This window comes from Chrysemys picta, chromosome 9 (genome assembly GCF_011386835.1).
Source record: "Chrysemys picta bellii isolate R12L10 chromosome 9, ASM1138683v2, whole genome shotgun sequence".
Classification (NCBI taxonomy): domain Eukaryota; kingdom Metazoa; phylum Chordata; order Testudines; family Emydidae; genus Chrysemys; species Chrysemys picta.
The window spans coordinates 5,774,934-5,791,126 of record NC_088799.1 but is presented as its reverse complement, the minus strand read 5'-3'; the positions used below and the strand labels follow the sequence as shown (position 1 = coordinate 5,791,126).

At 44.8% G+C, this 16,193-nt stretch overlaps 1 protein-coding gene across 1 annotated transcript in view; it reads right to left on the bottom strand.

Annotated features, from left to right (window-relative positions):
* The window catches only part of PSMD1 (proteasome 26S subunit, non-ATPase 1), a 121,529-nt gene that overhangs the window by 16,909 nt on the left and 88,427 nt on the right, over positions 1-16,193 (bottom strand). The window contains exon 19 of the mRNA XM_065557586.1: positions 6,790-6,892. Within this exon, the coding sequence (XP_065413658.1) occupies positions 6,790-6,892 (103 nt within the window). The remainder of the gene's footprint in view (positions 1-6,789; positions 6,893-16,193) is intronic.

The window sequence follows — 16,193 nt, the reverse complement described above, 5'->3', positions numbered from 1 at the left end:
GAGTTGAAAGCAGCACTGAATTGGCGGTACACCTCTACCCCGATATAACACGACCCGATATAACACAAATTTGGATACAACGCGGTAAAGCAGTGCTCCAGGGATCAAAGCAAGTTCAATATAATGCGGTTTCACCTATAATGCGGTAAATTTTTTTGGCTCCCGAGGACATCGTTATATCAGGGTAGAGGTGTATATGAGGGAACCTCTCTGTGCAGCTGAATGTATTATTGCAAGAAATCAAAAGAGTTTAGGATTTGAAATGGGAAAAGCATTTCCAGACAGATCTAGGTTTACTGGGGTAACAATACTGAGATGGACTTACAAGCACAAATCCAAAGTGAGCTCTTCCGTAAGTAATTCGGAAGGAACCCTCTTACCTCACCCTCCCGAGATGTCTTCCGAGCATCACAACCACACGAAAAATCCCTGATGGCTCAGTCCCACCTGCCTCACCCCTGTGGATCTTAACTTCTTCTTACCTATTCATTATTAGTTAAGCTTCAGTTCTGAGCTCTGTGCTACACAGTATAGGACATAAAACCAAGATGGTACCTGATGCAAGAAGTTCACAATCCAAAAGACAAAAGGACCCATTCAACTATCTTTGGCGTACTCCTTATCCACTCACCCCCACCACACTCTTGACTGAGGGGGGGGGGGGGGGAATAATCCACACTAAAACAGGGCCCTTCAAGGGGCAGTGCACTGTCCTGCACTTGACTTGTTTAAAGTATCAGTACTTTACTTCTGCTTGTATTTTCCTGTTAGAACGCAACTGTATTTTTCCCCCTTTGCGTTTAGTTAACACAGATGTGTTTTTTGTTTCTTTAGCTGAAACTGTTGTGTGTTCCCAGCCTCAGGATTATCAGTGCTGTCAATTTTAAGTCAGGAGCAATTTAGTTAGCGGCTGCTCGTGAGCCAACCACCGGAGCAGCAAATGCATTTTGGAGGCACTACATAAATGCTGGCTTATCGACTTTGGCTGGTGTTTCCTCCTCACTCGTAGTGAGGGGAAGATTTAAAACCAGAATAGATACTTAGAGCACAGAGGATCTCTTAAAGTAGGTTAAACTCTGAGGTCTAAAAGAGATCACAAGTTCACTCCTAGAGCTTGAACCTACTAATATATATTTTTTCTGATAATGTATGTCAGTTTGGGAAGGGACAGAGAAAGAACCTTTGTCAGCTAAGGACAAGAAAGGAAAAGACTACACAAGCTTAGGGGTTTGGGGAGAAAACCTAGTCAGTTTCAGTGTAGGTTTTTTTTAATGCTTTCTAACAAAGCAAGCCTCTAGCAAAATGCAGCTGCTTAGGCCTAACAATTAAACACTGACCAAGTGCTTTATTTTCACTTCAACAGCAACCCCCCCCCCCCCCCGCCCCAGGCGACACCACAAGTCTAATGACTACTTCATTGTGGGAGAAAAAAAAAAAAAAACCTGACAGCTCTCCCCAACACTCTGAAAATGCTGCCCTCTGTATCAAAGGCCTGTCGCTGGGATAGAATTGCTCCCCTTTTCCCTCCAATAAAGAATTACAAGTTCAACTGCACCAGCTACAGCAGATAACACTAAGCCTCCCTGCCTGTAACAGTGATTCAAGTTTCAGCCTCTGATAAGCATTTCTAGTGGAGCAGCGAAGATAAAGGGAACGCAGGGATTAACGTATGTTCTTTTTGAAGAGTCTCCAGTGAATGAGGTAACAGGTTATGAAAATTGTAGCCCATGGCTTTCTTTGAATTCACACATGCATTGAGCGTATTCAAATGGAGATGCCCAAGGCTGAGGAAGCTATCCAGTTAGAGAGGACTGCTGTCATGCTACTGGGGGAGGAGGCTATGGCTCTGGGGCTCACAGTGGAACACAAGCTAAATATGAGTAAACAGTGTAACACTGTTGCAAAAAAAAGCAAACATCATTCTGGGATGCATTAGCAGGAGTATTGTAAGCAAGACACGAGAAGTAATTCTTCCACTCAACTCCGTGCTGATTAGGCCTCAACTGGAGTAGTGTGTCCAGTTCTGGACGCCACATTTCAGGAAAGATGTGGACAAATTAGAGAAAGTCTGGAGAAGAACAATTAAACATGACCTATGAGGGAAGATTGAAAAAAACTGGGTTTGTTCAATCTGCAGAAGAGAAGACTGAGGGGGGACGTGGTAACCGTTTTCAAGTACATAAAAGGTTGTTACGAGGAGGAGGGAGAAAAATTGTTCTTCTTAACTCTGAGGATAAGACAAGAAGCAATGGGCTTAAATTGCAGCAAGGGCAGTTTAGGTTGGACATTAGGAAAAACTTCCTGACTATCATGGTGGTTAAGCACTGGAAATTGCCTAGGGAGGTTGTGGACTCTCCATCACTGGAGACTTTTAAGAGCAGGTTGGACAAACACCTGTCAGGGATGGTCTAGATAATACTTAGTCCTGCCCTGAGTGCAGGGGACTGGAGTAGATGACCTCTCGAGGTCCCTTCCAGTCATGTGATTACTTCATACTCTCCCCCCCTCTTCTCTCTCACACACTGCCCCCCACCTTCTCTCTCTCTCTCACACACACACACACACACACACACACACCCCTACCTCTTCTCTTTCTCTTCCAAGCTACTGTATGATAAATGAATAAGATGGGAAACAAGATTTTACTTGTATTTTTTAACTTGATCCCGACAGAGATAAAGTTCAAGGCAAGTCCACATGTATGAAACAAAATCTATGACCCAGCTGGCCTCAGGATTCATGGCAACATGCTACACTACAAGAGACTATGGTTTGGGAGTAGCCTTGAGTCTTGTGCCAATCAGGCTGCTGGAGCTCAGGTTTGATAAGGGGGAGGGGTGCTGGCAGAGGAAGGAAGGTGACTGTAGTGACACCAGTGTCTCCTACCAGCCACAGTCCTAAAACATAAAGGACAGTGTCTGTCCTCTGACCAAACTGCAGCAAGTGTGCTGGGAATGGAGCTCTTAGAAGTAGGATGAGAGGACTCAAGGGGGGAAATGGCCCCTAGTACAACAGGACAGGGAGGTGGAAGCCACATTTGACTGTGCGGCAAAGGGAAAGAAAAAAAGGTTACCTTCGTTTCGTAACTGTTGTTCTTTGAGATGCGTTGCTCAGGTCCATTCCATTCTAGGTGCATGCACACCCACATGCACAGTCGATGGACACTTTTGCCTTAGCGGTATCCGTAGGGTCGACTGTGGCGCCCTTTGGAGTGCCGCGCTCATGCGTTGGTATATCAGGTACCACCAGCCCGATGCCCTCTCAGTTCCTTCTTGCCAGCAACTCCGACAAAAGGGTAGGAGGGCGGGTAATGGAATGGACCTGAGCAACACATCTTGAAGAATAACAGCTACGAAAGATGGGTAACCATTTTTTCTTCTTCAGGTGCTTGCTCATGTCAATTCCATTCTAGGTGACTCACAAGCAGTATCCCTGGAGGTGGGCTCAGAGTTCACGGGCATGCAGCTTGCAGCACTGCTCTACCGAAGCCAGCATCATCTCAAGCTTGTTGGGTAAGCACGTAGTGAGATGTGAACGTGAAGGTAGACGCTCTGCAGATATCTGGAATGGGCACTTGGGTCAGGAAGGCCGCCGCTGAGGCCTGAGTTCTAGTTGAGTGTGTGGTGACAACTGCCAGCGAAGGCACCTTCGCCTGATCATAGTAGAAACGGATGCAGGTGGTGATCCAAGATGAAATCCTCTGGGCGGATACTGGACGACCTTTCATCCTACCTGCTACCGCGATGAACAACTGAGTCAACTTGCTAAACGGTTTGGTCCTGAAGATGTAAAAGGCTAGCGCTCTCCTGATGACCAGGGAGTGCAACCTACATTTCTCCTCAGACTTATGAGGCTTTGGAAAGAAGACTGCAAGAATATGTTCTGGCTCGTATGAAACTGCAAACCCACCTTGGGCAGGAAGCCGGGTGCAGTCGCAGCTGAACCTTGTCCTTGAAGAACACCGTATAAGGTGATTCCAAGGTGCGTGCCCTAATCTCAGAAACGCTTTGGGCAGAAGTTATCGCCACCAGGAATGACACCTTCCAGAAGAGCAGAAGAGGAGAACAGGACACCAAGGGCTCGAAGGGGCTTTCGTGAGCCGGGTGAGTACCAGATTAGGGTCCCACGGAGGGACAGGATCCCAGACTTGAGGGTAGAGCTGCTCCAGACCTTTTAAGAACCGGACCATCATGCCATGCACAAAGACCGATCTGCCCTGGAACGGAGGGTGAAAAGCCGATATAGCGGCCCTTAACGGATGAAAGGGACAACCCCTGGAGCTTAAGATGCACAAGGTAGTCCAGGATTAGCTGCAGCGAGGCCTGCTCAGGCCCAACCCCTAGGGCCAAAGTCCAGCACATGAAGCGTTTCCATTTACCCAGATAGGTGGCTCTAGTGGAGGGCTTTCTGCTTCCCAGTAGGACCTGCTGGTCTCGGGCTGAGTACTCCTGCTCTTCAGCAGTCAACTGAATCAGTTCCAACTGATCACAAGCTGTGAGGTGCAGTGCTGCCCGGTTTGGGTGCAGGAGACAGCTATGATTCTGCGACTGGAGATCCAGCCATCGGGGCCAACACCGACAGGTCCATAAGCATGTTGAACCAGTGCTGGCGAGGTCAAGCTGGGGCAATCAGGATGACCTTGTCCTTGTCCTGCTCGACTTTCATGAGGACCTTGTGGAGCAACAGCACTGGCGGGAAAGCGTACATCAGAGACCCCAACCGCGGGAACAGAAAGGTGCATGCACAGGAAGTCCCTGTCGATCCCCCGGAATGAGCAGAACAGGTGGCACTTCCTGTTGTGGTGAGTCGCGAACAAATCTACTTGGGGAAACCCCCACCTTCGGAAGATCTGGTCGACCACATTGGGGTGGAGAGACCACTCGAGGCGAGATGAGAAGGTTCTGCTGAGGCGATCTACCAAAACGTTCCTGGTTCCAGGGAGGTGCGCTGTGTGGTCCAGCACCTTGACTACCAGGTCCAGGTCATGCCTGTTGGGGATATAGACCGATGCCAACCATGCCTGCAGCGGGCGGAGATGAAGCTGGGCATGGTGGACCACGTAGGTGCAGGCTACCAGATGATCTAACAACCCTAGGCAGGTGCGGGCAGTGGTGAGTGGATGATCCCTCACCCAGGAGATCACATCCGACATGGCTCGAAAGCAGGACTCCGGAAGGAATGCCTTTGCCGGCGTGGAGTTGAGAACCCCCGCGATGAACTCTATCTGTTGCACTGGCACAAGGGTTGACTTCTTTTCGTTCACTAGCAGGCCCAAGTCGTGGCATGTGGCTCACACCAGATCAAGGCTGCTCTGCATGTGATCCCATGATTTGCCCCCTGATGAGCCAATTGTTGGGATAAGGATAGATGTGGACCCCCCGGGATCTCAGGTAAGTGGCTCCTGGGGCCATACATTTTGTAAAGATCCGCAGGGCTGAGGATAGGCCAAAGAGGAGTGCCATAAACTGGAAATGGCACTGGCCCACTATGAAACGAAGGAACCATCTGTGTCCTGGCAAGATAGAGATATAAGGATATATAGGAGATAGAGATATATAGGAAATAAGCGTCTCTCAAGTCGAGAGCAGTGTACCAGTCTCCTGGATCTAGGGAGGGAATGATGGAGGCCAGGGATACCATGCAAAGCTATTTACAGCTAAAGCACAGAGCTCAAGTAGGAGAAAAATAAAAAAACGCCGACCACTTGCGAAGCAAGGGAAAGAGGCGCTTTGACTGACCCCCATGGGCAGTAAGAAGGAACTGAGAGAGTGTGGGGCTGGCGGTGCCTGATATACCAACGCATGAGCGCAGCATTTCAGAAGGCGCCACAGCCGACCCTACAGATACCACTAAGACAAAAGTCTCCAACGACTGTGCACATGGGGGCGTGCACACCTAGAATGGAATTGACATGAGCCAGCACTGGAAGAAGAAGAGGAATATCTGATATCACTAAATATAAGAGCCCTGCAAGAGTGAGCTCTTGGGAAAGAAAAGGGCACATCTTTTAATTTGTTTTCCTTTTCTCCATGGAATCTTTCCTTAATAGGCCTGGTTGTTCAGCACCGGGGGTTATAAAGGCTTTAGTAGTTTAAAACCATGGTGTAACACTTAGTCACTAGCAGTCATGTAATGAAATTCTCCAAACTGGCAAGCTACAGACATAAGAAGCAGATGCCCTTTGATGACAATAGCTTTGGCTTTTCTGCAATAATGCTGATACAATTAACTGTGCTTCCTTCTCTGAACCTTTCCCCCAACAATGAGGAAACATGCTCACTAATGGGGTTAAAAACATAATTTAACCCAGAACCCGAAGAAACCTGAGACACAAATATCACAAGGTTTCCAAACTGACTTGTGGAGAAACTACTTACAATAGAAAGGAAGCAACATATAAACACCACTTACGTACTGTAAATCAAGGCTTTGGATGACAAATTGATTCAAAGAAAAATGACACTTTGGGCAGAAATCTGGAAAAGAATTACCTTTAAAGTTTGGAACAGTTTTACAGTGAAACTGTTGCAGAGGTTTTGTTTTTGCAGTCAGGTGAAACCCCCTGAAAACAAGGGGTTTGTGGAAGCTCTGATACCCCTGTAACTATCATACCCTTTGTGATAAACATCTATCTGTGAAACTCCCATGTAATAATGAATAGCTCTAGATTAGGCAGAGCTCCAGGCTTCCAAATCTTTCACACCATCAACTTCAAGAGACGTAGAACACTTCCGGCGGCCCTGATCAAAGTTTTAGAACTTTGTACTGCTTTAATCCAAAGGAAGTTACCTGCATCCAAGATGCCCTGGGCCAGGATTGCTCCAAACTTGGCCATAACATCGTCATGCTTATCATTAATGACTTTGGAATAGAGCTGTCTGAACTGGCTGACCTGTAAGAGGAGAAAGAAAACCAGAGGTTAAAATATTGATTTACACCAGTAACAGAAAAGCTAGCCAGAGAAAACAGGAAGTCCTTCCTCTGTAAGGGTTCAATCACATTCAATCACAGTAAAAAGAGGCAAGTCAAACAACTAGGATTCTTTTATTTATCTCCAGAGTAGACAGGACATCTGATGGTAGCACCAGTTTCCCTTCATCTCCAGTTTCTGCGATAGACCCTCCCCCAAACTATATCTATGCCCACCATCCCAAGGGACTGAAAAGGACCCATCAAAAAGACTTCCACCATCCCAGGCATGACTAGAAGGTGGTTTGAGCAGGCTTCTTTCCCCATGGTTCATTTTGCTGCTGGTAATCCCCAAGTCCTCTTTCCAGGTACTCACTACAGCTGCAGGTAAGCGGGCAGATATATCTGCTAAGGCAGTAAAGCTACTGTGGAGGCAGTCGGAAACAACAGCTGATCCCTAGTGAGATTTCCAATGTTTTAAACGCAGTTTCAAAACTCTATCAAGAGTTGATCACTTCCTGCCATAGCATACTTCTCAATACCTATTAAACACTTTCCCAGAGGACCTTCTTCTCCAGAGAACAGTCCAGACCAATCAGTGATCTTGCCCCCATTGATGAAGTGTTCGAAAGAGACCCTCGCATTTCTGCTGACACACAGTATTCACGCCCACAAGTAAGCAAAATGGCTTGGGGGCTCTCAGAGTTTCCAGGCTCCCTGCCTGGGACAGGGCTGATGGGGAGCTGGGAGCCTGAGAGCTTGGAATTTTGGAAACAAAACCATTAGTATTTAAAATTAGTTTTTTCAGATTTCTGTTCTGCAGAGATCTTGACATTTCTATTTTTCTTCCTTTTGAAATGGAACAAGTTTTCCACAATGTCCCATGTCATGGAAATCAGGACATTCAATGGCTCATCTTCCACCCACAGCTGCCTTCTTAGGTATTTTATAACCAACAATTACTAGAACAAATTGTTGGTAAGACTTGGAACGAGGATTTCCGCTCAGGTGTGGCTGACTGGGGAACAATATACAATCGTAGTTTCTATGCAGTGTGTACAGGAGACCTCAAGCACTGGAACTGCACTAGTTCAGCCAGTCCCTCCTCGCTCCATCCCACAATGCACTGCTTCATGTTTTGAAGTTATCAAATGTCCTTGCTCCCAGCAACAGTTCTTCAGGAGACCCATTAAACATTAGTGAAACCATGGGCAGCATGTGTACTGGGCAGGAATGCATCAAAAGAGTTATGTGGATATACTGAATGGTGCAAGGACAAGAGTAATTGTTGCAATCAATATCTCTATTTCCTTGTCTAGTGAAGACCAGAATATGCAGTGCCAGAAGTAGGATTAGAAGTCAGGAGGTCCTGGCTCCTAGTACTGAGTTCAGACTATTAGATTCCCCATCTGCATCCTACGAGAAAAAAATATCCAAAGAAAGATTGTTCCACCAATAGAAAGACCATTAACACGACTCAGACTTTAGATGATCACAATGGTCCCTTCTGACCTTGGTCTGAAAAGTCTTGAAGTCAACAAACCAGCAAACCGTGTTAGGAATTACATTTTATTAGACCAAGATTCAACAAAGTTGGAAGAAAACAATCATAGTGGGTGAGGATCAGGAGAGGACTGGAATCCAAGAGATACTTTACATAAAATATTGCTAGACTTTATAGTAAAAATGTTTACAGGAGGCTAAAAACACCATGTGAACCTGGAAACACCAGACTTCAGAGCTAAAAGGAATCAGTCTCTTGTTCCAAACTGATAGCAAATGATTTCTCCACTACACTTCATGGTGCAAATTCTGGACTCGAGGTATTAAGAAGCTGTTGGGAAAAACTATAGTTAGAGAACTGTGGAATTATCCAGGGTTTCTTTCCAAACATGACATGTCTCTCAACACTGCTGATTCATTGATAGGAAATGGGATTCTTACAAAGGAAATGGGATTCTATCCAAACAAATAGTTGTTTTCTTTCAGTTACTGTTTCTGAAAGTCTACAGAAGCCCTAGCTACACTGGAACTAAATCCGTGTTACCTGAGCTAGTTTTAAAATTGGTTCAGGTCTAGCTCATTTTAAAGACGGTTTAGTCGGTGACTGTGGATGGGTCACGCTTTGGTTTAGAAACTGTGCCTTAGCCAGCGTAGTGTTCCATGCAAAAAGGTTTTTTCTCAGACAGAAAAAACCCACTTTGCTGTCTGAATCACAGCTGCCTTAAAGGAAAAGTGCACCGTACCCCATCCTCTTTCCTTGCCCTTCTGACAAATAATTCTGGTTATAATAGCAATCAGCTCCTTTAGAAGTCACCACATTTAATCTGGAGCAGCTCTAGACCAGTGGCTCCCAACCTTTCCAGACGACTGTACCCCTTTCAGGAGTCGGATTTGTCTTGCATACCCCCGCCCCCAGCAATTTTCACCTCACTTAAAAATTGCTTGCTTACAAAATCAGACATAAAATACAGAAGTGTCACAGCACACTAATACTGAAAAAAATTTGCTTACTTGCTCATTTTTACCATCTAATTATAAAATAAATCAATTGGAATATAAATATTGTACTTACATTTCAGTGTGTAGCATATACAGCAGTATAAACAAGTCTTTGTATGAAATTTTAGTTTGTACTGACCTCAGTAGTGCTTTTTATGTAGCCTGTTGTAGAACTGGGTTGATATGCCCAGGGTTGATATACCCCCTGGAACATCTCTGCGTACCCCCAGGTGAGAACCACTGCTCTAGACCAGTGGTTCTCAGCAAGAGGTCCGGGGCCCCCTAGGGGGCCACGAGCAGGGTTTCAGGGGGGTCCACCAAGCAGGGCCAGCGTTAGACTCACTTGGGCCCAGGGCAGAAAGCCGACACCCCATCACATGGGGCTGAAGCCCGGGGCCCTGAGCCCCACCACCCGGGGCTGAAGCCAAAGCCTGAGCAATGTAGCTTTGCAGGGCCCCAGGCAACTGCCCAGCTCGCTACCCCCTAATGCCAGCCCTGGCTTTTATATGCAGAAAACCAGTTCTTGTGGCACAGGTGGGCCGTGGAGATTTTATAGCATGTTAGGTGGGCCTCAGAAAGAAAAACTGCTACAAAGCTCTGCAAAATTGCTAGCCACGTGGGCTGTAATCTGGAATTTACACAGTAATCAAATCTTCAGAGAAACAGATCCTGGATGAAGCAAAGAGACATTCAGCAGAACTGCTAATGTTCACACTGGCGTCTGAAGTCTGACAGCGAAGTGCCTGTGTGTACAAATCTTGGGGCAGGGGCAGGAAGTTATTCGCTTCCGGCTGTGCATCAAAGCCCAGCAAACCTTAGTCACAAACTATCTGTAGATGGTTTATGCTGCTGACACACACGATAAATACACTTCTTTTAATTAACTAGAACATACGAATCAAATGCATTAACACCAAGCCTGAACCAAGAACCTGTGAGCAATATCATCACAGGAGCAGTGCCTGTCCGGCAGGGTTAGCCATGGCATGAGGAGTGCAAGAAACCAAACTAGAATAAAAGTCATCTTGCTGTCACTAACTTTATCAGGCCACTTATACCAGATCTCCATATGAAACAATACGGCCTGTGTGGAATGGTCACAGAGCAGCTGTTAATTAATTAATGTCTAATAGCTAGAATGAAACTATTTCAAATCAAGTTGTTATGCTGTTTACTTTCTGAAATGCAAGACATTGACTACCACTGCAGGAGCCATTCTGGCCATGGGTAAATACTATGGGTGATATTTACCCAAATTATTTATCCAAGAGCTGATCTGACAGTTGATATGCATGGTCATCCTCAGTAGTATTTGGGTTGAGGCACTTTTGCTGGCAATTCCTAGATATGAACACGTGACAGCAGGACTCCATCAGGGTGTTTTCAGTCAGAGGTTCCCAGCTGTAGATCTACAAGGTCAAGAGTTGGCTGACCTTTATAGTGCAGTGCAAGATACATCTGTTTGGTCAAGGGCTGACTGACTCCTGCTGGTGAGGTTTCTCTCATGATGGACTGGAGCAGTACAGTGAGGTAGATAGGTGCTGGCTACTGAAGGCAATTTACTTTAATCTGTTTCTTGTTTTCAATTCAAATCATGTTCTCAGATGTCACAATGAGCAGCACATGACAGTTATTAAATAATTTTTTTAATCTGTGAGATGAAGCCCAAGAAGCTTTGTTTCTCACTCCTGTAGTATTTCTCGGCACTTTCAGGTTTTATAGTATTTAGAAAAGTCTGCTCAAAATTTATTTTGTGTTCTCCTGGAAGTAACCCAAAACATTTGAGCAGTGACTCATTTAATCTCTGGTAATAATATACAACAATTTACCATCTTGAGCATTAAAAAAAGGCCAAAACTATAGGCCATCATTTCACTGAAAGCTAAACTATCAACAAGCAATATCGGAAATGCTGAGGAAATAACCCAGGCTCACATACCTGAGGACACATGCTTCGAACACAAGAACAAACACGGAACTCTGACATTTTGTTTGATGCAAGACTAGATTAAATGGTTCATTTGCAACTTTCTGGTAAATACATTTTTTTATAATGCATGAAAATCAACTCCCCCCCCCATACTTAATGATCCTCATACATAATAAACAGACTTTGAAATATTGTTTACTATGAAGAAGGGAGTGCTTAGTCATTGAGCAACAGCACATTGAAGACAGCTGTAGCCAGTTGGGGCAATGTGCACAATCCCCCTCACAAAACCAACCAAACATTTAAGGTCAAGATTATTTAGGGAGCTGTGGCTCCAACTCACCTCAGAAAAGAGTAAGGTTTTGAAAATGGGGAGTGGGTGGATCAATACAAGTTTATTGTTTGAAGAGCTGAAGTTACTGTGTATATATACCTTTCTCCTTTGAGTAGTGTCACTACAGATCCCACAGCTGGGGAGATTAATTAGTTGTTCTTGTACTTCCCTCCTTTACAGATTTGTTAATGCTAGTTAATTGTTCTCCAGCATTGGGAATCAGACCTAACTATCAAATCTAGAGGAACACTTCATAAAAGGTACAAATAGAATACTGGGTAGTGGAAATGCATCTCTCTGTAACTATTCATCAGACTTTCTAGGGAAGTTGCTTTAGACAAGGTGAAGTATGTGTGTTAAGACTTTCAGACACAGGGACACCTGCAAAGTAGGTGATCATAATGCTTGTGTATGAAGAACCACCTTGATACCTTACAATGGTGATTGGTGCTTTGCAAATGCCTAATAGATAAGACAGCACACGAAGTTTTATCCATCAGAAAATCCACGATCAGAGATGTTATGCCACTGCTTTCCATCCCCCTCAGATTTATCCACATAAACTAAGTCTAATCTAGGCAATTTTCATATGGGCTTTGCCCTATCTAAATAAAAGCTAAGAGCATAACATCTAAGCTATTCAACCTAGCCTCTTCTGGTGCTAAGTGAAGTTTAGGGAAGAGTAAGTGGAGATTAATGGATTGGTTAAAATGGAAATTAGAAATCACTTTAGTCAGCTATTTAGGATGCTGCATAAAGCCACCTTCCCCTTATGGCTCTCTGTATAAAAGACGGTTGGCCCTCAAGACTTGGATCTCACAGAAGCTCCTGGCTGAGGTCATCACTGCACGGAACACGGATCCGAGGGATAGAGGATACAGAGAGCATCCTCTCAAAGGTTCAAATGGCGATTTTATTAATGTCATGAGCATTAGGATTTAAGTCACAAAATGGCGGCAACTCACCAATAGGTGAAAATACATATTTAGTGCTTTCAAAAATTTCTTCACAATAGAATGTGCAAACACTGAAGATCCTTCTATTAGAGGCTGGTAAGCAGATCTGATTGCCAAATGGTCTATAACAGGGGCCAGGGTAATAGTCCAGGAATGGAGGACTTGTGTCACGGAATAATGCTGTTGCAAGAGACCTGCAATGGGAAGTTTTTACTTTTAGGAACAGGTTTTCCTTGCTGGGGGGTTTATTATTATTAATTATGCCACCCCAGAAAGATTTTCTGCACCATATATATATATATGTTCAAGTCAGAGTTCAACAAAATGCCAACATGAGACTTCAAGGCTCAGAGATTTTGGATCTAGAGGAAGAGGCCAGCACTGGTCCTCAGACAGATCTGGAAGCACCAGCATTAAGACGGGAAGTTCTGGTAGCAGGGCTAGGAGTTGTCAGAATAAGATGCAACAAGCCAAAGTTGGAGCTCTCTATTTCACTGCACTCTGTCCTGTCTGATTCTGTGAAGATACCGAAGCTAACCCAAAGTAAATCAGATTTAACATGTCAGACAGGTAGTGTTTCTCCCCCTTTGCTTTCCTAACCAACCTTGCAGGTTACGAACACATATAATGAAGTTGTCACAGATCTGTATTGCAATGTTCTCATTGCATCTAGAGTGTAAGGTTGTGTTTCACAAAGTAAGCCATTCCTGCTGCCTTCCTGATTACGTGAGAAGGTGGGTTTCTGGCAAGACATAACAAACAGAGAAGTGGAGTTCTGTGCTGTGCTGGTATATAGCTAGTTTGGGTCTTTACACTTACACGTAACAAAGCATCTTCTCCCAGCGCCGCACCCAGTGAGGAGGAAAAATTCAAGTTTTGACTCCAAAGAAACCTCAGTTTTGCACAATGTTTGCTACGTAGTTTGTAATTTCCAGAGAAGTCGAACAAAGCCAAGATTTTATTTAAACTGCTGAAGTCCACTTGCCAGAAGAATGCATGTGATGCTTTCATAATTTATATTTCCATTAGGCGGCCTCCCCTCCCACTCACAGAGGGCTCTGTCCCATGCAGAGACAGAAACAGTGATCCTCTAGGAGTTTGTTGTTGGGGTTATTAGAGACAGCTTTATGCATGTGTTTAGGTGACAGATTTGCTTCCTCCCCAAGAGATGGAATGGGTCATAAAACTAACAGCACATCAAACCTTAAAGGAGACAAACTATAAATTGTGCAGATATGGCTATAAACTATAGCACTCTCAACCTCCAAAACAGAATTTAATCTAATCTCATGGGTAAGTGAAAAAGTGGGTTTCATGCAATGATACAACAAACAGAAGTGGAGCTCCGTAATGTTCGGATACACAGCCCTAGAATTTTTGGTTTAAAAAAAAAAAAAATCTGATTTGCCCCATTCTACTAAGAGTGCAAAAGGAGGATTGCTTTTGAGATATGTTGATGGCTTAAAACTTCAAGACTAACAAAATATTGTTTGTAAGCGGCACTCAGAGGGAGATGAGGGAAAATATAATTTATAACAATTATTAAGTTCCAAACAACAGGGGATAATTAACCAGTCAGATGAACTCATTTAACAAACAAGGCTTGTGGAATAACCATGATGCCATTCAAGCAAGACTCTGCTTGGAGTTGACAGCAACTACTTCCAGAACCATTCATTCTCAAAGTTCATTTTACCCAGGGCTGCTGCTGGAAAGGTATTTTCAATAGAGAATGGTTACCTACCCTACAGTAAATGGGGTTCTTTGAGAGGCTGTAATCAGTGTGGAACCTACTGTAGAGGCATATGACTGGAGGTTGTTTTTTTAAAATAGCAGTGTTTGTTGGGGTGGGCATGCACCCTGTGCTGCCTCATGCTCCCATTTGAAGGCATAAAGGATGGAACGGCCATGACTTTCCTTCAATTCCCCTCAATTCAAACCCACATTGCGGAGGACTGCTAAAGTAGGGACAGAAGGTGAGCTGTGGGATTTACACTGAATACAATATCTCGAAGAACCATAGTTACTGCAAGTTAAGTAACCATTCTCTTCTTCTTCTTCTTCAAGTATGTGTCATTGTGGATCTGACTGTAGGTGTCCTCCCTGGAGAGCCAGAGTGAGGAGTTTCAGCTGTGTCAAACAGTGACTGAAGTACTGCTCTCCCGAACTGGACATCTAACCAGGCTGCCATGTCAAGTGCATAATGTTTAACAAAAGAAGAGGGCTGCTCCAGATGGCTGCCTTGAGGCTCTCAGAGACTGGCACATTTTTGAAACAGGTGGAAGATGCTGCCAGTGCACTGGTAGAGTGTGCCATGATTTCACAGGGAGAGATTCACCAGCCAAATAATAGCAAGTGGAAATGGTAAGTGGTTCACGCAGTGAAAGTCTCTGTAACAAGATATCATGGACATCAAGAGGTCAGGCTATGGCCATAGAGAGGCAGGGAGACAGCCTGAAAGTTTGTTTCTGTTGAACTAATAGGACAAAGATTCGGAGATGTCAAAAGCTGCTTTTCTCCCAGTGTGCGCAGCTTCAGAAAGACGACTGTTAAAATAATCAATTGGCTTAGGTGGAATCCTGAGACCACCTTAGCGTGGAACAGTAGGAACGTTATACAGGCCAATCTGATAGTCCTTGACTCCAGGATGTACTTGTGAAATTTCAGGTTGTCTCAAGACCATGTGCCTTGCATTTGCAGATGGGTCAGGTGGGTGCCCCAGCCTCTTCTTGATGCATCTGTGATAAGAGTCATTGTTGTGAAGAGAACAGAGAATGGCACCCCTTTCTCAATTACCAAGTCTAGCCATCAAGTGAGCTCTCGTGGGACTTGAGGCAAGACTGATCCTCCTATTCATGAGACATCTGCCAGGGGAGCACAGTTGTAAAGGTCGTAGGTGAAGTCTGGCAAGCAGCATCATGTATGTGCATGCCGACATGTGGCCTAAATGTCACAGGCACCTACTTACTGTTGTTGGACTAGCCCACAGCTCTTTTACCACTCACTGGAGGGATTGGAACCTGTCCTCTGGCAGGTAGACTCTTGCCGATCTTTAGTTGATTAAAGCTCTTATAAACTTTATCATCTGTGATAATGTGAGGAAATGGTTTTTCATAGTTCACCAGAAGACCTAGTTGAGAGAACAGGAAAAGGATGTATTGCAAGGCTGTCTCAGTCTCCTGTTGGGACTGCCCCTTTTCAGCCAGGTATGGGTAGATGTGGATTCCTTGTCGTCTTAAATTGTGACCACTGCTGCCAGGCATTTTGTGAACACGCTTGGTGCTGTGGAGAGTCCAAAGTGTAGAACCCTGTACTGATAATGGTTGGTCCACATCGACCCCCTCTCACCAATTCTCTACAGCCTGTGAGGATTGCTGTACTCCTTTCTGAAGGCTCTGCAGTGTTGGCCTTACGGAAAGGCAAGGGTATCCTTCTCGAGCTTCTGCACTGGTGGTCAGAGCAGCCCTCTTGGGGTGTGATTTCCATACCAGAGACGGCAATGCTTGTTTCCATGCTGGAGCCAATGTCTGTGCCAGATCTTTTCACCATGCTAATTTTAGGC